This window comes from Anolis sagrei, chromosome X, assembly GCF_037176765.1.
Source record: "Anolis sagrei isolate rAnoSag1 chromosome X, rAnoSag1.mat, whole genome shotgun sequence".
Lineage (NCBI taxonomy): Eukaryota > Metazoa > Chordata > Lepidosauria > Squamata > Dactyloidae > Anolis > Anolis sagrei.
In genome coordinates, this window is record NC_090034.1 from 94,945,613 (window position 1) to 94,969,420 (window position 23,808).

Consider the following 23,808-nt stretch of genomic DNA (forward strand, 5'->3'; position numbering starts at 1 on the left):
AGTCCTATGAGGAGCAGCTTAAAGAGTTGGCCATGTTTATCCTGCAGAAGAGAAGGGTGAGAGGAGACATGATGAGGGCCATGTATAAATATGTGAGGAGGGTTGTTTTCTGCTGCCCTGGAGACTAGGACGCGGAACAATGGCTTCAAACTACAGGAAAGGAGATTCCACTTGAACCTGAGGAAGAACTTCCTGACTGCAAGAGCTGTTCAGCAGTGGAACTCTTTGCCCTGGTGTGTGATGGAGGCCCCTTCTTTGGAGGCTTTTAAACAGAGGCTGGATAGCCATCTGTCAGGGGTGCTTTGAATGCGATTTTCCTGCTTCATGGCAGAATGGGGTTGGACTGGATGTCCCATGAGGTCTCTTCCAACTCTATAATTCTATGAAATAGTTCCTGTTGTGATACAATGGTGATGATAATTTCATATGTTGCCTGAAGATTTGAATGTTGCCTTTCTTTTCCCCAACATTCCTACACATAGAGATCTGTTTTCTGGTTTCACTGATTTAGCAGAAGTATTGAGATTTCACTACTCTTTTCTGCCCCTCTTTGGAAAAAGGACCCCCAGTACATTCAAAATATGTGAAGCAAGCGGGAAGGAATCCCTATCCGGACATCTGTTTAGTGTCCTCTCTTTGCAGGTTTTCCAGGTGGTGTTCGCTGCCCAGACTTGCCTGCAATTATCTTCTCCTGCCTTGAAGCCCTGAATGAACGGCATCAGGAATGATCCCTCAACTGGCTGTTCAAGTTCCTGGCAGAGGCGTCACCCCAATAAGCATCCTCAAAATGCTGAGGAAGGGAAGTTATGGGCCCTGGCTGGTTAGGATTCATGCACATTAAAAAAAACCCTTCGAGCCAATATCAGGGTACTGAAGAACAAAGGCCCCAAAGAGGTGTGTCTCACCAAGGAGGCAACGGAGCCCCACCCCAGCTGTCTGCTCATATTTAATGTTTGAGCTTCATTTTTCAGACACTGACGGCACCAGAACGTTCCCAAGACTGCATCAAGACTGGGATTTATCAAGAATAGCAATGGGTACCTGTATCCAGCTCCATAGCTGCATCCCTTTCCTTCTGGTGGGATTGGCGTTCTTCATGAAAGGTAGGAGTTGGAAGAATCATGATGAGATTAACAGTAGCTGATCCTAGTAGGATGATGAAGAATAGGCACAGAGGTGATCAGCATGCATGGCTATTTTGAAAGCCTCTATATTTACTTACTTACTTACTTAGGCGATCCTTCATAGCTTGAGGATGATGGTCCTCCAAGTGTAGTATCTTGGTGGTGGATCTGTAGGTGACTGTGGAGCCAAATTCTTGATCCACATGTTCTCCCCCAATGAGGACATCAGTTTCCAGGTTGAAGGCAGTCCCAGTCAGGGTTGGCTTGACGTGCCTTCCTCTTGGCACGTTTCTCCCTTTTGCCCTCCATTCATGCCTCTTCAAATTCCTCAGCACTGCTGGTCACAGCTGACCTCCAGTTAGAGAGCTCAAGGGCCAGGGCTTCCCAATTCTCGGTGTCTATGCCACAATTTTTAAGGTTGGCTTTAAGCCCACCTTTACATCTCTTTTCCTGTCCACCAACATTCTGTTTCCCATTCTTGAGTTCAGAGTATAGTAACTGCTTTGGGAGACAGGAGATCAGGCATTCGGGCAACACGGTCAGTCTAGCAAAGTTGATAGCGGAGCATATCGCTTCAGTGCTGGTGGTCTTTGCTTCTTCCAGCACACTGACATTTTCCCGCCTGTCTTCCCAAGAGATTTGCACGATTTTTCGGAGGCAATGTTGATGGAACCGTTCCAGGAGTTGATGTGACATCTGTAGACCATCCACGTTTTGCAGGCATATAGCAGGGTTGGGAGGACAATAGCTTTATAAACAAAAGTATCTCTACAGATATCCCAGTCCTCAAACATTCTGTGCTTCATTCGGAAAAATGCTGAACTCACAGAGCTCAGGCGGTATTGTATTTCAGTGTCAATGTTGACTTTTATGGAGAGGTAGCTGCCAAGGAAGCAGAAATGGTCAACATTTTCTAATGCTACACAGCCTCTGTAATAAACCTGGATTCCTGATAGTGTGAAGTAAGCTATGGAAAGGAATCCCAAATGTAATGTAAAAGATGGGGAGAGCTTATTTTCTGCTGCTTCACACACTAAAGCATGAAATAATGGATTTGGATAACAAGAAAATGGATTCCACTTAAACATAAAGGAAACATCTTTACTATAGGGACTACTTGAGTGTGGAGTATGGTGGACCCATACTCTAGAACGCTTGGATGGACTTCTTTTAGGAGTGTTGCCGTTGCATTTTCCTGCATGGATGATCCTTGAAACCTCTTCTAACGCTATGATTTTATGGCCTTCCTCCTGGTTTTGAGGAAAGAACGGCTGTTTCACCATCACCTTTAAAGGAATGGTGGTGGTTTTGGAAGCTGGGCAGTTACATCGCTCTTCAGTTTGGCAATCATGTTTCCGGTATGAGAAAAGGAAAGGTTGCATCTCTGTACTGTGGGAAAGTAAATTGAAAAACATTTGAATATGTATTGCTTAGGACTATACTTAGCTATAATGTATACTGTATGTGGTAACAGAGAGATAGATAGATCCTCAGAAGGAAAGACATCTCGTATGGAGTTTAAGTGATTGATTCAGTCCGTTCAATTGACGTTAAAGGCAAAACAATAGCTCGCAAGAAAGGGAAGATAGAATACTTTGGTTTTAGAGATATATCTATAGGTCAACTTGGGGTGTATTGGACAGGCAGACTGGACTTTTCCCTCCCATGCTTTAGATCAGAAGATTAGTCCTCCAGATCTCATAGAGTCGTAGAGTTGGAAGAGACCTTGTGGGCCGTCCTTTCCAACTCTCCTGCCAAGAAGCAGAAAAATCGCATTCAAATCATCCCTGACAGATGGCCATCCAGCCTCTGCATAAAAACCTCCAAAGAAGGAGCCTCTACCACTCCGAGGCAGAGAGTTCCACTGCTGAACAGCTCTCACAGTCAGGAAGTTCTTTCTCATGTTCAGGTGGAATCTCATTTCCTGTAGTTTATGTTAGACATCAGTTCCTAGAATCCCTAATCTTTGGCTCTGGAACTTCAGGAAGAAGATGTCCAAAATATCTTGATGGATACAGACCAGGAGCCATTGTTTAGCCAATGCACCAACACCATGCCACAAGCATTCTCTCAGAAGGAATTCTCATCTTTTATTACCACTTGCTGAATGATTAATTCATATTACCTTTCTCCCCCTCAAACTTATCTAATTATTTGTAATGTAGAAGAGAGGTTGTATCCTCATTCTGTTGATTTTTGGAGGCTGGAAGGCAAGAAAACAAATTGGAAAGGAACCCATGTGGTGTAACATTTGAAGTTAGAACATTTTTTGAAGTTTTTAAAAGTAATGTATTACTGTGAAGATTGCCACAGTTAAGTAACATGTTCTACATTGCTCATCCATTCTTCATTGCTTTTCCATTGCTTTTCAAAACAACGTTTGGGAGGGGGGTTTTTTGGTTCCAGGAGTGACTTGAGAAACATCAAGTCACTTCTGGTATAAGAGAATTGACCATCTGCAAGGACATTGCCCAGGGGACACCTGGATGTTTTACCATCCAGTGGGAGGCATCTCTCATGTCCCCACATGAGAAGCTGGAGCCAACAGATGGGAGCTCACCCTGCTCCCTCGATTCAAAGTGCCGATCTTTAGGTCAGCAGTCCTGCCAGCACAATGTTTAACCCATTGCACCACCAGGAGTAATACATTTCTGTTGCAAGACTCTCTTTAAAAGGAAACCAAAGACAACAAAGAAAACATGATTCATTATACTGTATGAGTTTGTAACTGAATTATTAAGAAGACATTATTTCCATCTTCTGCATATGTGACTCAGCAAGCCTGAGCTCCTATCTTTCTTCATCAATAAAATCCATTGTCTGATCTCAAGACAGTCATAATTTCTTCACCTAACAGACCTCAGCAGAATAGCCTCACTCAAGCAATTTAATTTATTTATTATTCTTTATTTATTTAGAGCTTTTATAACCCGGTCTTCTCGACCTCCGAGGAGGGACTCAGGCCGGCTAACAACAGAGAATCAATATACAAATAAACTAAAGCATAATAACATCATAGTACATTGATACATTAAAACACATTAAAATACAGATCAAGAATTACATAAAGCCAATTCGTCAAGGTAAATCACAAATTCACCACCATCTGCCTTGTGGTCAACAGTTATTGATTTGATCATCAATCTGAGAATGCTAAGTTCAAGAGCCAAGATTTTACCATCTTTCTGAAAGTCAGGAGGGAAGGGGCAGATCTAATCTCTATCGGGAGAGAGTTCCACAGCTGAGGGGCCACCACCGAGAAGGCCCTGTCTCTCGTCCCCACCAGACACGATTGCGAAAGTGGTGGGACTGAGAGCAGGGCCCCTCCAGAAGATCTTAACAACCTTGATGGTTCGTAGGGAAGAATCTGTTCGGAAAGGTAAACTGGGCCGGAGTCATTTAGGGCTTTATAGGTCAACACCAGCACTTTGAATTTAAGGGAACAACAGAATAGAAGGGCAGCAATTTACATACATTTTGATTGAAGACACTACAGTGAAGTATATTTATATACTTTTATCCCATTGCAAAAATTGCATATCATTCCTTTTATTTTCACAACAACCTTTGTAAAGGTGTGGGAACTATAAGAGGAAGGGCACAGGGTAATCATGCATTTCAGATGAAAATATGAAAATAATTCAAAAAGTGGGCAAAATGTCAGGAGAGAATGCTTCTGTAACATGGTCATAAGCCCGGAAAACTCACAGCAACCCAGAAAAATAGATAATCCTTCTGGATGGACAGGGGAAGGTGGAAATACCATTTGAGTGAATATTATTTCAAGAGGCATTTAAATTAATAGCATTGTTTGTTGTTTTTAACTTACATCATGCCAACTTTGACTAATAGCCTTACGATGAATGAAAGAACCACATCCTCTGCTCAGGTCATGCAAACCCAGCTTTGATTGAGTCTTTCCATTTGGAATGTGATATTCCTCTTTTCCTATTGTATTCTCATTATCAAGCAGCATTGTCTCTTGCAATGAGTCATGTCTTCTTTTAATGTGGCCAAAGCATAACAGCTTCTGTTTAGTTGTCTTGCCTTCAAGGGAGAGTTCAGACTTGATTTGTTTTTTGGGTGACAATGGTACCCCTAGAAGTCGGTGCACGTGTCAAATGAGCTGATTTTCTTCCTATCAGCTTTCTTCACTGTCCATCTTCCACAACATGGAAATGAGGAATATGATGGCATGAGCTATCCTAACTTTAGTATTTAATGTTCTAACTCTTCAAGATCTTCTCTAATTAGCCTTCTTCTGATTTCCTGACTCCAGTCTCCATTCAGAGTAATGTCTGAGCAAAGGGATACAAAAACTTTCACTGTTAACTGCATAAGTAAAGGTAAAGGTTTTCCCCTGACATTAAGTCCAGTTGTGTCCAACTCTGAGGACTGGTGCTTATCTCCATTTCTAAGCCGAAGAGCCGACATTGTCCTTAGACACCTCCAAGATCATGTGGCCGACATGACTGCATAGTGCTGTTACCTTCCCACTGGAGCAGTACCTATTGATCTACTCACATTTGTAGACACCTCCAAGGCCATGTGGCTGGCATGACTGCATGGAGCACTGTTACCTTCCCGCTGAAGCATACCTATTGAACTACTCACATTTGCATGTTTTCGAAATGCTAGGTTGGCAGAAGCTGGGGCTAACAGTGGGAGCTCACTCCACTCCCCAAGTTCAAACCACTGACCTTTCGGTCAGCAAGTTCAGCAGTTCAGCGGTTTAACCCACTGCACCACCTGTAACTGCATACATCATAGCAAAATTAAGTGTTTGTTTGTGTTCTCACAAAACTAAAACACAGCTTGGGTTGCTGTGAGTTTTCTGGGCTGTCTGGCCATGTTCCAGAAGCATTCCCTCCTGATGTTTCACCCACATCTATGACAAGCATCCTCAGAGGTTGTGAAGTCTGTTGAAAACTAGGCAAGTGAGGTTTATATATCTGTGGAATGCCCAGGATGAGAGAAAGAACTTTCGTCTGCTTGAGGCAAGTGCGAATGTTGCAATTGGCCACCTTGATTAGCACTGAATTGACACAGCTTGCTTGTATGGAATGTTAGAAGAGTTGAACTCTAAACTCTTCCTCTACTCTATGGTTCATCTCTATTGACACAGTCTCCAGACAGTTACCCCTTATATTACAGGGAAAGTGCACTTAGGGCCCTACTAGATTGAGCTAGTCCTCACATTATACTGTAGTTTCTTGGGATTTGCTAGATTTGCCTGCTGTTGTCACCACTGTGTTACCCATTCCATTCATGGTGATGCTACTTTTATTGATTTACTAGGGCTTTTCCCAAATGTTGTTTAACAAAGTAAAAACCATGGCATGTGGTGCATCTATACTGCAGAATTAACATTGAATCACAAAATCATAGAGTTGGAAGAGACCTTGTGGGCCATCCAGTCCAACCCCTTGCCAAGAAGCAGGAAAATCACATTGTAATTTGATGCCACTTCAACTGCCATGGCTCAATGCTAAGGAATCATGGGGGTTGTAATTTTATAAGGTCTTTAGCCTTCTCTGCCACAGAGTGCCGGTGCCTCAACAAATTACAACTCCCAGGATTCCACAACATTGAGCCATGGCAAGTGGCATCAAATTGCATTAATTCTACAGTTCAGAGATGCACATGGTTTGCTGGGGTAATCCTGTGATTGAATGGAAACATTTTCTCCTTTGCGATGTAAAAAAAAACAACTTTTTAAAGTATTTATTTATTTTGTGCCAAAAATCATTACATAAATAAGTATACAGTGTTCCTTCACGTATCGCGGGAGTTCCATTCCAGGACCATTCGCGATAAGTTAAAATCCACGAAGTACTAATGCTCTGTCCAATCGGCGGCAGCTTCCTCCTCCTCGCCGCCTCTGCTGCTCCCGGCCTCGGAGGCTCCTTGGGCACCATTGATGGCGCTGCTATGCTGGGCTGAGGCCTCCAAGGAAGGAACAGGGAGCAGCAGAGGCGGCGAGGAGGAGGAGGAGGAGACTGCCACCGATGAGCCTGAAGACAAGCCCCAGGGCAGTGATTCTCAACCTGGGGTCCCCAGATGTTTTTGGCCTTCAACTCCTAGAAATCCTAACAGCTGGTACATTGACTGGGATTTCTGGGAGTTGTAGGTCAAAAACATCTGGGGACCCCAGGTTGAGAACCACTGCCCCAGGGTAAGGCCCAGTGCCTGGCTCCCCCTCCCCTCCTCCTCTTCCTCCTCCTTCCTCCTCCTCCCTCCTTCCCCCCCCCTCCAGATTTTTTTTGGGGAAAAACCATGAAACAGCGAGTCTGCAGTAAGCGAACCGCAAAATAGGGAACACTGTAAAACTGATAAAATAGAGGGAGCACAAGTGGGTAAAGAATTTTAGACCAAAAACAGGCAATAGTGGCCGCATTGTCTGTAGCTTTAAACAATTCTTCCTCTGTGCATGAGGCAGGGCATTGTGGGCAAGCATACAGGTACTGAGTTGTTTGTTCTGCTCCACAGTCGCACAAGGTGGAGGATTCATCTAGGTAGTGCCAGTTTGCCAGTTTGTCTTTCGATCCGCCCACTCCACTTCCGAGTCTGTTTAGGGACTTCCAAGTTGCCCCTGGAAGAAGACCTTCATGGAGGGGGGGATCCATTTGGGGTGCAGCTCCCCACAGGGATACCCTTGCTGTTGCTGGGGGAACTTATGGTGGTCCTCATGAAGCTTTTCCTTGATTTGAGTCTACTGGGGGGGGGGGGGGGGGAGAGGTTGATAGCCATGCAGTAGGTGGCTTACACGGTGTTCAACCTTATTTCTCTCACAGTTATCAGCAACTTCCCATCAAACATTTGGGGGGGAGGGGGCAATGCCAGGAACAGTAGTAGAGTCCAGAAGTGCCATTTCTCTGAGACACCATAGTCTTTTAACTCTAATAAAAAAGTAAAAAAGAAACATTTTCATTCCAATATGTCTCAAACATCAGAAGTAAGCCCCTCAAGGGTCAGCATACAATATTGCAGCTGATTTTGGGACTCACCAGAAACTAACCTAGAATAGAAGAAAAAAGTCATTTGGATTATTAAGAAACAAGAATGGCAAGCAATAGCCCAATCACCAAATACATTTGCCTCATCTGGAGGAGGTTAGAGTTCTGTATGTTACCTAACATCTGCTTTGGCTCTCTATGCATCTCTCAAAGCAACTACTATACTCCCAACTCAAGAATGGAAAACAGAATGTTGGTGGACAGGAAAAGAGATTTAAAGGTGGGCTTAAAGCTAACTTTAAAAACTGGCATAGACACAGAGAACTGGAAATCCCTGGCCCTTGAGCGCACTAAGTGGAGGTCAACTGTGACCAGCAGTGCTGCAGAATTCAAAGAGGCACAAATGGAGAACGAGGAGTGAAACATGCCAAGAGAAAGGCACATCAAGCCCACCCTGACCAGGTCCGCCTTCCACCTGGAAACCAATGCTGTCATTGTGGAAGAACATGCTGATCAAGAATAGGGCTCCACTGTCTCAAATGTATCCACCACCGAGACACTATACTTGGAAGGCCATCATACTCTAACAACGAGAGATTGCCTAAGTATGTAACCTATCCCTGCATTCATAAATATGGGTTTCAGAAAAGCAGCTCCAGATACCTGGGAGAGAGAGGGCAACTTCTGCAGAGGCAAACTATGCCCAGAGGTGCTCTCACAATTGGGAGTGTCTCTCTCTTAATATTGGCCTCACCCTAAGGTGGGGTCAGCCCTAAATGTGGTGAGGAGAAGGAAGAAGAGGAGGAGGAGGAGGAGGTGGTGGTGGTGATAGTGGTGGAGGAGGAAGAAGAAGAGGAGGAGGAGGAGGAGGAAGAGGAGGGGGAGGTGGTGATAGTGGTGGTGGAGGAGGAGGAAGAAGAAGAGGAGGAGGGGGAGGTGGTGGTGGAGGAGGAGGAAGAAGAGGAGGAGGAGGTGGTGGTGGAGAAGGACAAGAGGACAAGACAGGAAAGAAGACAGAGGAGAAGACTGGGCTTATGATTGCATGAGGACACCATAATGTAGTGGGTGGGTGGGTCGGTGAGAGGAAATCTACAGATTTACTGTTCTTTTGTGCCTTTGAGTCATTTCCGACTTCTGGCAATCCTCAGGCCGAGGGGTTTCCTGGGACTCTGGAATGTATGACTCAGCCAAGGTCAGGGTGGAAAAGGGCAGGAAAGATGCTAATCTGCATTTTAGAAAAGTTGCAGAGGTCAAAAAAGAAGACGAGGCACAGAGTGAAAGTTAGGTTAAAATAGCTCGGGTTTTGCTTGGGGAGTGCTGAGCAAAAGCATCCCATTGAAACTCCCTACAGGCCTGAACATGCGCTTGTACCGTTTGCCCTCGGGTACCACCCATGATTTGCAAGCCATGGATTCCTTCTTAAGTGGTGCTCAGGGCTAATAAAGCTTCTGAAAACCCTTTGTGATTTTTTAAAAAATTCCATCTTAGTCATCTCTCTTCCCCTGGGAATCCAATCATGATGGAAGAGACAGTATACACGGGGAACTACAGGTACTATATATATTTTCCACTCCTTACATATGGATATTATGGATCACTTGTCTCTGTATGGCAGCCAATGCCACACACAAACAGCAGGAGGAGTTAAACCACCTTTATCCATACAATGCGTTGGATGTACAATAAATCAGTCAAGCTTCGTTCCCATTAAAATCAAGGTGAATATTTAGAAAGTCCCATTGGTTATATCCAATGCAGTGACTTGAAAGAGGACAGAAGCAGCAATCAAAAAGGACCATCATTTGTGTGTTTGTGGGCCTCAGGAGCGACTTGAGAAACTGCAAGTCGCTTCTGGAGTGAGAAAATTGGCCGTCTGCAAGGACGTTGCCCAGGGGATGTCCGGATGTGTTATCATTCTGTGGGAGGCTTCTCTCATGTCCCCACATGGGAAGCTGGAGCTGACAGACAGGAGCTCACCCCACTCCCTGGATTCAAACCACTGACCTTTCAGTTAGTAGACATTCATAAACACTCAGATGTTTTACCATCCTGTGGGAGGCTTCTCTCATGTCCCCACATGGGAAGCTGGAGCTGACAGGAGCTCACCCCGCTCCCTGGATTCAAACCATTGACCTTTCAGATAGTAGACATTAGTAAACACGCAGATGTTTTACCATCCTGTGGGAGGCTTCTCTCATGTCCCCGCATGGGAAGCTGAAGCTGACAGGAGCTCACCCCACTCCCTGGATTCAAACCGTTGACCTTTCAGTTAGTAGACATTAGTAAACACTCAGATGTTTTACCATCCTGTGGGAGGCTTCTCTCATGATCCTGTATGAGAAGCTGGAGCTGACAGAAGGGAGCTCACCTGCTCTCCGGATTCAAACCACTGACTTTTCAGTTAATAAACACTACTGAGGGGACACTCAGATGTTTTACCATCCTGTGGGAGGCTTCCCTGCATGAGAAACTGGAGCTGACAGAAGGGAGCAAACCCGCTCTCCGGATTCGAACCACTGACTTTTCGGTCAGCAGTCCTGCCAGCACAAGGGCTTCACCCATTGTGGCACCAGGGCCTTCCTGACCAGAGATGATAAAATGGGTTTATCTCAAAGCAGATGGGAAATATGGAAAAAAATTAAAAACAATGAAAAGGATCAGGATGAGATTCACTTTCAAGCAGGGTGATAACACTAAATATCCTTCTTAAAGCAGAGTGAAGCCATTCTATGCAATTCCATCTTTTACACAGTGGAATGGTACAATATTTCAAGTAGATTGAGTTTCATTTGGTTGCACCTCTAGGCTTTGAAGTTGTATATTCACAGCTTTCTCAATCTTCATCATAGAATGAGGAAAGCATTAGAGATAGAAGAAGCTGGTGTGTGCAAGTGGCAACGTCCTAGCAATTTCTCCATTCTGTCCTGTTGTTGGTTTTCAGTTTCAATTTCCAGTCCATCCATGGGAAACTCTGCTATTTTGATCTTTTCTCTCAGGCAGCAAAATATCTTGGGGAGGATTTAACTATGTTTTGGTCCAGTTTTGCTTTTTAACTATTTAATATAATCTTGAAAGGATTAGAAAACCTGGAGATATTAAGCACATACCATCAAGGGTTCAACCAACTGAAATTCAGAGGCTTCTCAACATAAATATGGAATCAGGAAACATGTCCTTATGTCAACTCTGCCATGATGAAAATAATTGTGGTTTTGCAGTGTATATTTGGGAAGGCGGATTCACAGGAAAACTAAAGAATGTGGCACCCAGCCTCAGAATAATGAATGGCCCGCACTTCTTAAATCCCATCAGAGGCTTCATTGTTTTATTTAATCCTGCGTGAAATTCGTTCCCAACACTAATGTTAGTTTATAAAGTTACCTAAATCACACATTACTTACCAGTGAGCATAGCTTAGTTTTCTACACCTCCTTTGGTTGAGCATATAAATGAACATTTCACAGTGTTGTTGAAGGCTTTCATGGATCCTGTGCTGGCGGGATTGAAGACCGATAGGTCGCAGGTTTGAATCCGGGGAGAGCGCGGATAAGCTCCCTCTATCAGCTACAGCTCCACATGCAGGGACACGAGAGAAGCCTCCCACACGGATGGTAAAAACATTTTTAAAAATCCAGGCATCCCCTGGGCAATGTCCTTGCAGACGGCTGATTCTTTCACAGCAGAAGCGACTTGCAGTTTCTCAAGTCACTCCTGACATGAAAAATAAAACGGCCGGAATCACTGGATTGCTGTGAGTATGGCTGTATGGGCATGTTCCAGGAGCATTCTCTCCTGATGTTTCGCCCACATCTAGGGTAGGTATCCTCAGAGGTAAATAAAGAACAACACTCAGAAAACAGTTACATTTGAAATATCAGTCTAAGTCTTAATTTTTCTACTCCACATCTTAGCACATTCTCTAAATAATTCCTAACTGGTTCCCACATCCTCTTAGTTATTGTAACCTTTTCAATTTTATCTATATTATTCCATTTACAATTTGTTATTTCCACATTTAACATATTAACTAGATAGTTATACCAATTAATCAGTGTCCATTTTGTTTTGTCTTTTCAACCCCTCACTAAAACAATTTGTGCAAATGTAACTTCTGTAGTTTGATATATAAATTGCATGTATAAGGAGGGGAAGGTGGGAGTGGGAAAAACCAATAAAACATTTTTTTAAAAACCACTCAGAAAACAGGGGAAAATCCAGACTGGAAACAATCAGGGGCAACTAACACCTCCCAACAAAGGATACTCCCAGGTAGAAAGCAGCCAGGCTTTGAAGCTGCAAGTCCATTGAATGCTAATCAAGGTGACCAATTGCAACATTCACACTTTTCTCCAACAGACAAGAGTTCTTTCTCCCACCCTGGACATTCCACAGATACATAAACCTCACTTGCCTAGTTTCCAACAGACTTCACAACCTCTGAGGATGCCTGCCATAGATGTGGGTGAAATATCAGAAGAGAATGCTTCTGGAATATGGCTTAGGGGAAAAGGAAAGGACCCGAGGCTGTTAGGAGTTGTGGGAGTTGAAGTCCAAACACATGGAGGGCCCAAGTTTGCCCATGCCTGATCTATAACAAAAAAAGAGATTATATTTGAGTGTTTCTCAGTGGCAGCCAAAAGCCATTGCAATAGCATGCTACTTGCTTTTTGCTCTGGTGTTAAGTGCTTCATTAATTACATTTTGGGCAATACTTTTTTCATAAATAAGTGATTATCAAAACCCATTTCTCCACATTCTCTTACCAGTAATTGTGTTTGATATTTTCCAGACTAAGACAAACAAAACTTTCAGCGGGAGCTTTATCTAAAGATAGATATGCCAAGACACCTAAGAATTGCTTTCACAAGGGCCAGATTTGAACAAATGGAGAGATACGGTAGATTTAATCATATCCCTCTTGAAGAAAGACTATGTATCTCTGGCACCCCCAAAGTCAAGAATTTGAACCACATATTACACAATTGTTGTCTGTACGAAAGAGAAAGGCATTTAACTTGCAACAAAACGAGTTGGGACCCAGTGGCCAAAATCATGTTTTCACTAGCCGGTTCTAACCAGGTCTTAATATCAAAAGTTGCCCTTTACTTAGATAAAGTGGAGCTCCCTGTGCCGCAATGGGCTAAACCCTTGTGCCAGCAGGACTGAAGACTGACAGGTCAGAGGTTCAAATCTGGGGAATGCATGGATGAGCTCCCTCTGTTAGCTCCAGCTCCCCATTGCAAGGACATGAGAGAAGCCTTCCACAAGGATGGTAAAACATCAAAACATCCAGGTGTCCCCTGGGCAACGTCCTTGCAGTCGGCCAATTCTCTCACACCAGAAGCGAATTGCAGTTTCTCAAGTCACTCTTGACATGACTGTGAGAGCCGTTCAGCAGTGGAACTCTCTGCCCCGGAGTGTGGTGGAAGCTCCTTCTTTGGAAGCTTTTAAACAGAGGCTGGATGGCCATCTGTCAGGGGTGATTTGAATGCAATATTCCTGCTTCTTGGCAGGGGGTTGGACTGGATGGCCCATGAGGTTCTTCCAACTCTTTGATTCTATGATTCTATGGAAAAAAAAATATTTTGTACTTCAACATTCAGAAGTCTTAGCAAATATTTATGCTGCTCTGAAATTTTGGAAGTCTAGAACATCTGAAGAACCAAAGGCTGAGAACAAATGGTAGGGTGCACAATGGAAGAGTTTATACCAAGTGTGCTCAAGTTAGTAAACATCCGGGTGTCCCCTGCGCAACGTCTTTGCAGATAATTCTCTCACACCAGAAGCGACTTGCAGTTTCTCAAGTCACTCCTGACACACACCAAAACCCTACACAAAGCATCTAAAAGGAGATTAGAGTATATAGATCAGATTGATATACAGTGCAAATGGGATGAGGACATTTGAGATCCATACCTAGGATGAGATATATATGGTTACCATTTAACTACGTACTTTCATATTATATTGCATGAAACTTTCTTTGTCTGTATATTTATATTTTTGTTTGGACCAGATATATATTGTATGCTGTTTTTATAATGTGTGTTTTGATAAGGCCAATTGGCTGATCAATAAATCGCTTTGTTTCTTTTCCAGGCTAAGAAAAGAATAACTTCCATTAAATAAGATTCATAAAATCCATATTTTTCTCTTGACACTTCCCCATTACTTTACCCTCTTCTCTACAGGTGCCCTGACACTAGAATGCTACAGTTGTGTGGACCGAGGGGATGGAGGCTGCAGCACAGAGAACATAAAGAAAGTGAAGTGCCCATCGTCCACCCATGTCTGTGTAGAAACCGTGGCAGCTGTGGAGTGGAGTGAGTTATCAATTGACCTGATCTGTTTTCTATATGTATAAATCTCATAGCAGTTCTGCATTTCTTTTGCTCAAAGGTACTGGACCAGATTTAATTGGGCAGTGGTAAGGAGAAAATACTTTGGACATGCTCAGAAGAAATCCAATATTTTACACCTTTAGCTTTAGCACTAAAAGCCTATTCTGAGTTTTTTTCCATGTCAGGAGCGACTTGAGAAACTGCAAGTTGCTTCTGGTGTGAGAGAATTGGCCGTCTGCAAGGACATTGCCCAGAGGATGCCCAGATGTTTTGATGTTTTACCATCTTTGTGGAAGGCTTCTCTTAGGTCCCTGCATAGGGAGCTGGAGCTAACAGAGGGAGCTCATCTGCACTCTCCCCAGATTTGAACCTGCGACCTATCGGTCTTCAGTCCTGCTGGCACAAGGGTTTAACCCATTGCGCCACCGGGGGCTCCTATTCTGAGTTTAAAATCATAGAATCATAGAAACATAGAGTTGGAAGAGACCTCATGGGCCATCCAGTCCAACCCCTGCCAAGAAGCAGGAATATTGCATTCAAAGCACCCCTGACAGATGGCCATCCAGCCTTTGTTTAAAAGCTTCCAAAGAAAGAGCCTCCACCACACTCCGGAGCAGAGAGTTCCACTGCTGAACGGCTCTCACAATCAGGAAATTCTTCCTCATGTTCAGATGGAATCTCCTTTCTTGTAGTTTGAAGCCATTGTTCTGTGTCCTAGTCTCTAGCCCATCCTCTGTTTGGATATCAACCAGCATGCCAACATCTTAAATCAAGAAATAGCTTTCTAAGATCTATAGAGACATTCACAGGGACACCTCAGCAAGCAAGAGCCCCAAAGTGGCAGATTAAAACCCGGAACCTCAATCAGTGACTTGATACCAAATGAAAAACTCCCTCCTTAGCACACATAAAACTGGGCAACTTGGAAGGTACTGAACAGACTGTGCTCTGGCACCACGAGATGCAGACCCAACCTTACGAAATGGGGCTGCAAAGTGGAATCCACAACATGCGAATGTGGAGAAGAGGAAACCAGAGACCACATGCACAATGGAGGACCTTCTTACAGTGACACCAGAGGCACTTCAAGTGGCCAGCTACTGGTCAAGGACATTTAGTATATTGCCATTTTGTTTGTGGTTGTTTTTTTATACATTATAAGTGTATTCTCAATTCGCTTCTGACACGATAAATAAATAAATCGAAGTGCATCTGTTGATGTGAACACTTTCTCTTTATTTCCCTGCGTAAACACGTTGTTCTTCCTTTTTGCAGGTCATGGGAAGTTCTCAGTTGGGGAGAAAGGCTGCGGCTTGGGCATGGCAGGCACCAACGACAAAGCAGTAGCCGTCCATGGCATCTATGCCTTCTCCCAGTTACACCAGTGCAACAAAAGCCGCTGCAACAACAAACTGGACATCAAAAAACTGGAACTGCAACCCATGGGTGAGAATATGAGTGATGAAGGCTTACATGGAGGGATGTAATTCTTTGTAAATTTTGTTCTTATATACAACCATAATGTTTTGACATTTCCCCCCATTGTGTGAAAGAACTCAAAAACTACGGGATTTGGGGGAGGACAGGTACGAGTCTTGGCTCAAACAAACCTGCCCACGTTTTGAAATCTCCTGAGATAGCCCTCTCCCACCATCCACACAGTTTCGTCTAGTGGAGAGATAGGAGAAGACCTTCTCCAGGGCTGTTTCCAAGCTCTGAAACTCTTAGAGAGTTTACATTAATGCCTTCCCTACTACCATTCCATAAGTGATTTCTTAAATTGTGGCATAGTTTTGGAAACAATAATTAGGGGAAATATAAGTGTATAATTTGATGGACTTTTATTTGCGGTTGTTGTTTTTAAAAGTTGAAATGTAAACTGGTTTTGTGTGTGTATAGTTTTATTGCTTTTTTAAATTTCTGCATGGTGTGAATTTTTAACTATATGTTTCTAAATGTTTGGCCAAAGTTTTAAGTTACTGTGATACTAGAAATTAGGGGACTGAAGGAAATTTTTACAGGAAGCAGACTAACTATTTTGGCAGCAGTGCCCTTGTTTTCATTCCCTACCATAGCTATGCCCTGGATGTACCTCATGCCAACCAATCTTGGGATAAGATATATAGATAGCAAGGTTTGGCCACTACCATGTGCATTTTAGAGTCAAATGACAATACTACATTGAATTTCAGTGATATGAGGACCATCTACACTGCCATATACAGGCAGTCCGAGTTGCAGACATCCGACTTACAAATGACTCTTAGTTAAAAATGGAGGTGAGACAACAGGAAGTGAGAGAAATCAACTTCTCAGAAGGAAATGTTGCACTCTAGGCCTGGAAAGACCTTTGAACACCGCACCATGCAAGAGTCCAGGAATATAAGTAAATAGTTTATTGTAAAGCACATAAAAAGCAGGAATAAGAAAAGAAGATTTGTAATCCAAAAAGGTTTAGCAACAGATGATAACCAAACAATAATCCAAATATCTCATGAAGTTCCAGAGGTGACAAAGTCCTGGAACAGCCAGAAATCACAGGTACAGGATAAGTCCACAAGCAAGAAGGTGTAACTAGTAAAACTTGAACAAGAGTACCTGAACAGGAACATAGAAAATTTTCCATGATATTAAAATCCAAAACCAAAGTTTGACTTCAACCAGGAACAAGAGAACTCAGGCTTAGCTTCTCATTCTAACATAGCATTGCCCAAACTGCCCTTAAGGTAAACAACTTGTTGTTTAATAGACACCCATGAAAGCATTACATCTCCCATGAATTTTCTCCACAACTTTCCCACATAATCTCTCAAGCCAGCGTAATCTATTTTCAGCCCTGATTTGTAAACAAAGAGTTTTGTTGATCTCCGTAGCTACAGGTGGTTTCTCCTAAGATCCCTTATTATCACTCAGCGGTTCACTCGTTTCCTTATCCGCTGTTGCTACTTCTGACTCCTTGGACTGGCCTTGAAGCCCTGCAATTTCCAAGCCAGTTTTCTCACAGAGAGAAACATCATTTCCCATACCTGAATTTCATAGACTTGAGAGCCTATCACTTAGTGCCACAGGAAAGCCCACAATCGTCTCTAAATCTTCAGTTAAACTGATCTACAACAGGAAATTCACTCCTGAAAGAGTTATTATCATGGGGAAAAGATGTCACAATTGAAGCTTTAGCATCAGTCCTTGTTTCCACAACAAGCCACATTTTCAAAAACCAATTATCACAGGGACAGAAAGTGAGGTGAAATATTTTGAACAGGAGCTCAGACAGCAAAACAAAAACCACAGGGATCTTAACCCTTCCCTGTGCTATCCAGATAGATAGATGGATGGATGGATGGAGGGAGGGAGGGAGGGAGGGAGGGAGGGGGAGACAGACAGACAGACAGACATTTGGCTGGAGTTACACTTTTAAAATGTGCCTGTTCCGACTTACATACAAACTCAGCTTAAGAACAAACCCGCAGAACCTATCTTGTTCATACTTTCTTATATCTCTATCTCTACTCAGTCTCAACACGTTTTAGACATACTGCTTTTCTTAGTAATGACATCTGGTTCACTGTTTTTTGGTACCGTAGGTGTAACTTTCCTTGGTTAAATTTAGTTTCTCTGCAATTCCTTCATTGGCACGTAGTTGACCTCAATGTCTCTTGGCCTCACACCTGATTGTATGATTCTGTTTTAAGAAACCTTTAAGAGCATAACAAATTCTCTGTTAGCATGCACACAATGCTTCTTTTGCAACATTCATAAAAATCAGAGTCTGAGTGAAGAGTGTCTCTCCATCAACACTAATACCAGCCTTTTCCTTGGTTGACAGATAATGTGACTGCCAGAGTTCCCAATGATGTGGAGTGTTACAGCTGCCTCGGCGATGACTGCTCAATTAACAATTCAACCATAGTCAAGTGCTACAACTCTTACCAGGGTTGCTTCCACGGCAATGTCACAATGAAAGCAGGTAAAAGCAATGTGTAAGACCCGGCTGTCTTTTCGTTTGGCTAGTATGGTTGACCTAGAAATGAATTATGGCAGGGGAAAATGCTAAAAGTTTGTTACCTGCAAGCCAAACTCTACCCATATTGCATTTTACTGGATTATTTTAGGAATATATTGAAAAGATGGAGAACAGAGTGGCTCATCTGGCTACGTCCACAATTTCAACTGATTTACTCTTTGAACTGAACAAAGTGTAAGGATTCCTAAATGAAACCCATTACAGCAGCATTTCTCAACATGGAGGTTGGGACCCTTGGGGGAAGTCACGAGGGGGGTGTCAGAGGAGTTGCCAAAGAGCCATTAGAAAACACAGTATTATCTGTTGGTCATCTGTATGGGAAGTTTGGCCCAATTCTATAGTTGGTGGGCTTCAGAATGCTCTTTGATTGTAGGTGAACTATAAATCCCAGCAACTATAACTCCCAAATGTCAAGGTCTACAGTCAAAGAACATTCTGAACTCCACCAATTATGGAATTGAACCAAACTTGGCACACAGAACTCCCATGACCAACAGAAAATACTGGAAAGGTTTGGTGGGCATTGACCTTGAGTTTTGGAGTTGTAGTTCACCTACATCCAGAGAGCACTGTGGACGCAAACAATGATGGGTCTGGACCAAACTTGGCATGAATCCTCAATATGCCCAAATATTGGGCATTGGTGAAGTTTGGGGAAAATTGACCTTGACATTTGGGAGTTGTAGTTGCTGGGATTTGTAGTTAACCTACAATCAAAGAGCATTCTGAACTCCACCAATGATAGAAGTGGACCAAACTTCCCCATAGAAATCCCATGACCAACAAAAAATACTGTGTTTTCTGATGGTTTTTGGCGACCCCCCTGACACCCCCTTGCAACCTCCCCCTTGGAGTCCCAACCCCCAGGTTGAGAAACACTGATATAGGGGTTGCACTGTACTCTTCAGGTGTCTCCTAAGTTTTCATCTTCTTTTTAATCTCTTCCAGGAAACTTCTCATTGACCAAACCTATCAAAGGCTGTGTGGAGGATGAGGACTGTACTAAGGTATCCAAAGGAAGCCATGCCATCACTCTTGTGGGTTCCTGTTGTTCTGGAAGCCTCTGTAATGTGGATCTCTCCAACAAAACACACTTTGCTGCCAAGATCCCACGGCTAGAGTTCCTTCCTGGGCCTGACTCCAATGCTAATGCAACCACTTCTGCAAGTACTCATGCCAACATACCAGCCTCTTCCACTATCAACAAGCTAACCCGATCTGTTACTTTGAGCCCATCACTGTCCAGCCATCCTGACCATGACCATGACCATGACCATGACCACGACCACGACCATGAGCATGATCATGGTGATGAAGAATTCACCTCAGTGAGAAACGGAGACATTGCCACGGCTGTGAAAGTTGAAGAAAGACACAACCAACAAGATCAGGGCACGAAAGGGGGTGCGAAAGGGGGTGCAGTGGGTTTGGGGGGATCAGTCTTGATGGTCTTGTTGTTGGTTGGCTTGTTCATATGAAGAGGCCTTGGCCTACCTATCTTTGGCATCTTGTTTTGAACCGAACATGATGTATTTGATCCTATCAATGATAAATGTCCTTTCACTGATCACATGAACACTCATACCTTTTGCATAGCAGAAGGCTGTTCTCACTTGTGCACTTCTCTATGCCTTGATTTCCTGCAGCCATGTTGTAGAACATGACAAAGACTGTCTAGAATGAGCCAGCATCCTACAGGGCAAAGATTTGTATTATGTTGTTGCTATGTTTATATGTCTCAAAAATCTGTTCTGCTCTTATGAAACCATTTTTCTTCTGTGCGTGAGACTTACTGTGTCTTCATTATGTAACTTGAGCATGCTTGGTACAAACCCTTCCATTGTGCACCCTATCAGTTGTTCTCAGCCTTTGGCTCTTCAGATGTTCTAGACTTCCAGAATTCTAAAGCAGTACAAAAAAAAAATTCGTGTCAGGAGCGACTTGGGAAACTGCAAATCACTTCTGGTGTGAGAGAATTGACCATCTGCAAGGACATTGCTCAGGGGACACTCGGATATTTTTCATGTTTTACCACCATTGTGGGAGGCTTCTCTCATGTCTCCGCATGGGGAGCTGGAGCTGACACGAGGAGCTCATCCACGTTCTCTCCAGATTCAAACCTACAACCTTTTGTTCTTCAGTCCTGTCGGCACAAGGGTTTAACCCACTGCACCACCGGGGGCTCCTAAAAGTAATTATTACACTTTATTTATAGACTGTCCGCTCTCCCTAAGGGCACTCAGGATGGTTTACACACACACAAAAAGGCAAACATTCAATGCCCAAACAAACACAAATACATTACAATAGTACTAAGTAATACTAAATAATAACATCAGTGTGCTTATCACATAAAGGAAATAACATCAAATGAAAAATAGGATACAAATCATCAGGTAAAACAAATTACACTAATAACATAGTCAATGCTAAAACATTTATCATGATTTTTTTCATGTCAGGAGAAACTTGAGAAACTGGAGTCGCTTCTGGTGTGAGAGAATTGGCTGTCTGCAAGGATATTGCCCAGGAGATGCCAGATGTTTTTGATGTTTTACCATCCTTGTGGAAGGCTTCTCTCATGTCCCCGCATGGGGAGCTGGAGCTGACAGAGGGAGCTCATCTGTGCTCTCCCCGGATTCGAACCTCCAACCTGTCGGTCTTCAGTCCTGGCTTAACTCATTGCACCACCAGGGGTTCCTATCTATCATGATTTTTTTATCTATCATTATAAAAACAATTAAAATGGATGTAATAGTAGCGGTTATAGTTGTTATTTAAAATGTATCAGAGTGGCTACGGGGTACAAGTAGGTCAGCCAGCATTCCAAAAAGATTAGTCTAGAGTGTCCTAGTCCTCCTCCTCAAAGTGCAGATGTGCGCTTTGAGCAGTTTTTTGGAGGAGAGGAGAGTGGGGGCCATTTTTATTTCTTTAGGGAGGGAGTTCCAGAGACGGGGAGTGATCATGGAGAAGGCCCCCCTCTGTCGTTCCCACCAACTGCACTTGTGACCGAGAGCAGGGCCTCCGCTGACCACAGTGCACAAGGACAGTGGTTCTCAACCTGTGGGTCCCCAGATGTTTTGGCCTTAAACTCCCAAACAGCTGGTAAACTGGAGATTCCATCTGAACATTAGGAAGAACTTCCTGACTGTGAGAACCGTTCAGCAGTGGAACTCTCTGCCCCGGAGTGTGGTGGAGGCTCCTTCTTTGGAAGCTTTTAAACAGAGGCTGGATAGCCATCTGTCAGGGGTGCTTTGAATGCATATTCCTGCTTCTAGGCAGGGGATTGGACTGGATGGCCTATGAGGTTTCTTCCAACTCTATGATTCTATGATTTCTGGGAGGTGTAGGCCAAAACACCTGGAGACCCACCTGGAGAACCACTGATGTAGGGAGATGTGGTTAGACATATAGCCTGGATCTGGACTATTTAGGGTTTTATAGGTAACGACCAGCATTTTGTATGTACCCCATCTGGAGGGCCAAAGGCTGAGAAAGACATTGTTTATCAGTTGAGTTTGCACTTGACATTGAGAGTAGTTTGATGTCAAGTTTCTGCTTGGCATATGATTCTGTACAAGATGGTCATCCTCATGCTTTTTGCTAAGCAATTAGCATGCTACTTCTTCTATGGAAATAATTGGTCATAGAATAATAATAATAATAATAATAAAGACCCAAGAGCCACTGACACTGTTTCCTTTCTTCCAATAACAGCTTTAATCTTTAGACATGTCAACTTTCTAATATTTGATAACAGTCAAAGACAAGATGCATTTTTTTAAAGAAAATAAATAAAGTTAGAAAGGCGCTGAAATCCAAAGAATGAAGGCAATGAGGTCCAAAAAATATACTGCTATCTGGGACCCAATGATTTGGCTCAATCAAAGCATTTTTGAAATGGTGCATTTCAAAGTATGGCTGTAATTCAGGATGCAAACAGCTGGGATCCACTTTAGATCTGACCAAAAGACTTGCAAGATGAAGTGAGGGGCAATTTTCCCATGGGCTGCTGTGAGTTTTCCAGGCTGTATGACCATGTTCCAGAAGCATTCTCTCCTGACATTTCACCCACATCTATGGCAAGCATCCTTAGAGGTTGAGGGAGTCTGTTAAAACTAGGCAAGCGAGATTTATATATATGTGGAATGTTCAGGGTGGGAGAAATAACTCATGTCTGCTTGAGGCAAGTGGGAATGTTTCAATTGACCACCTTGAATAGCATTTAATATCCTTTTATGACAGGTTTAAATGGGGTTTTTTTCTGTCCATGTAGATAACTCCTTCAGCAGCTCAAGAAGCAAGGGCACACCCCAAACTCTGTCTCTCTGCTTCTGTCTTCAAACTGTGCACTTGCATAGCTCAAGTCTGAACAAAAATGTAACAGTATTCCAAAGTCTCAGGCTCAGCATTGCCTGACCAATCAGCTTCATACACCTTATTTTACAGCTGACTCTCACACACTCGTTGATTCCTTGCATGTTCCAACATTCTTGACTGCCAAAAATCCATGTGACTTCTCTCCAAGTCAATATATTATGTTTTAATCTTTTGACTTTTTAACCTTCCAATTGAGGGTGTCCATAATCTGGCTGCAATGCCTTAGCTACAGTTCTTCATGTGTGGGAGTAGGAAGAGGCGGAATTGAGGAACAAGCAGAATAAGGGGTTCTGAAACCAAACAAGACAAAGACATTACAATCCAGCCTAGCCTGATCCAAATACGCTTCTCCTATTTATAGGAATGTATGTGGTTAGCTGTTGTTGTGTCAGCCTCCAGTTACACATGGCAATCATGTGAAGTCCCATCCTCTCATGTCTCAGTCTAACACATTGAGACAGTCTCAAACCTGGGATTCACCCATGGGTGGGAGAAGAGGCCACTGTCCCCATACAAAGTTCTGCTCCCCCACCATGAAATTTTGTCAGTGCCCAAATTTCTAGCATTGCAGTAATTTCAATCTTCAGTTGGACACTTAGAAAGAGAGTCTGAGCATCCAAAGAAAAGAGGTGGGCAAAGGTGATGAAGGGAAGGTGAACACAGCAAATATTAATGAGTGCAACACCACTTTAACTGCTATGTCTCATTGTTATGGAATCCCAAGAGCTGTGGTTTTCCAAGGTCTTTAGCCTCCTCTTTCAAATAGTGCTAGTGCCCCACCAAACTACAATTCTCATGATTCCACAGCATTGAGACATGGCAATTAAAGTAGTGTCGGGCTGCACTGATTGTGCGGTGTAGACTTACTCTAGGTCTACTCTTCAGGAGGTGTTCAGATGCCAACTGTGAATGATGGAACATGTCAAGACCCATCCCTTCTTAATGGTTCCCAATCCAGATTTGGCACAGGCAGGCCTTCAAAG

At 43.3% G+C, this 23,808-nt stretch overlaps 1 protein-coding gene across 1 annotated transcript; it reads left to right on the top strand.

Annotated features, from left to right (window-relative positions):
* Positions 1-773: 773 nt before the first annotated feature.
* On the top strand, positions 774-20,226 carry LOC132780166 (ly6/PLAUR domain-containing protein 3). Its single transcript, XM_067460835.1, has 5 exons — positions 774-1,103; positions 14,272-14,403; positions 15,697-15,867; positions 18,248-18,388; positions 19,394-20,226. Exons 1-5 carry the CDS (start codon positions 950-952, stop codon positions 19,921-19,923), a joined length of 1,128 nt encoding a protein of 375 aa, XP_067316936.1. The 5' UTR covers positions 774-949; the 3' UTR covers positions 19,924-20,226.
* The last annotated feature ends 3,582 nt before the right edge of the window (positions 20,227-23,808 follow it).

Coding starts and splice junctions, on each gene's coding strand:
- LOC132780166 (XM_067460835.1), top strand. CDS start 950: ATGTTTGAGCTTCATTTTTCAGACACTGACGGCACCAGAACGTTCCCA. Junction 15,868..18,247: donor ACTGGAACTGCAACCCATGG/GTGAGAATATGA, acceptor CTTGGTTGACAG/ATAATGTGACTGCCAGAGTT. Junction 18,389..19,393: donor CAATGTCACAATGAAAGCAG/GTAAAAGCAATG, acceptor AATCTCTTCCAG/GAAACTTCTCATTGACCAAA.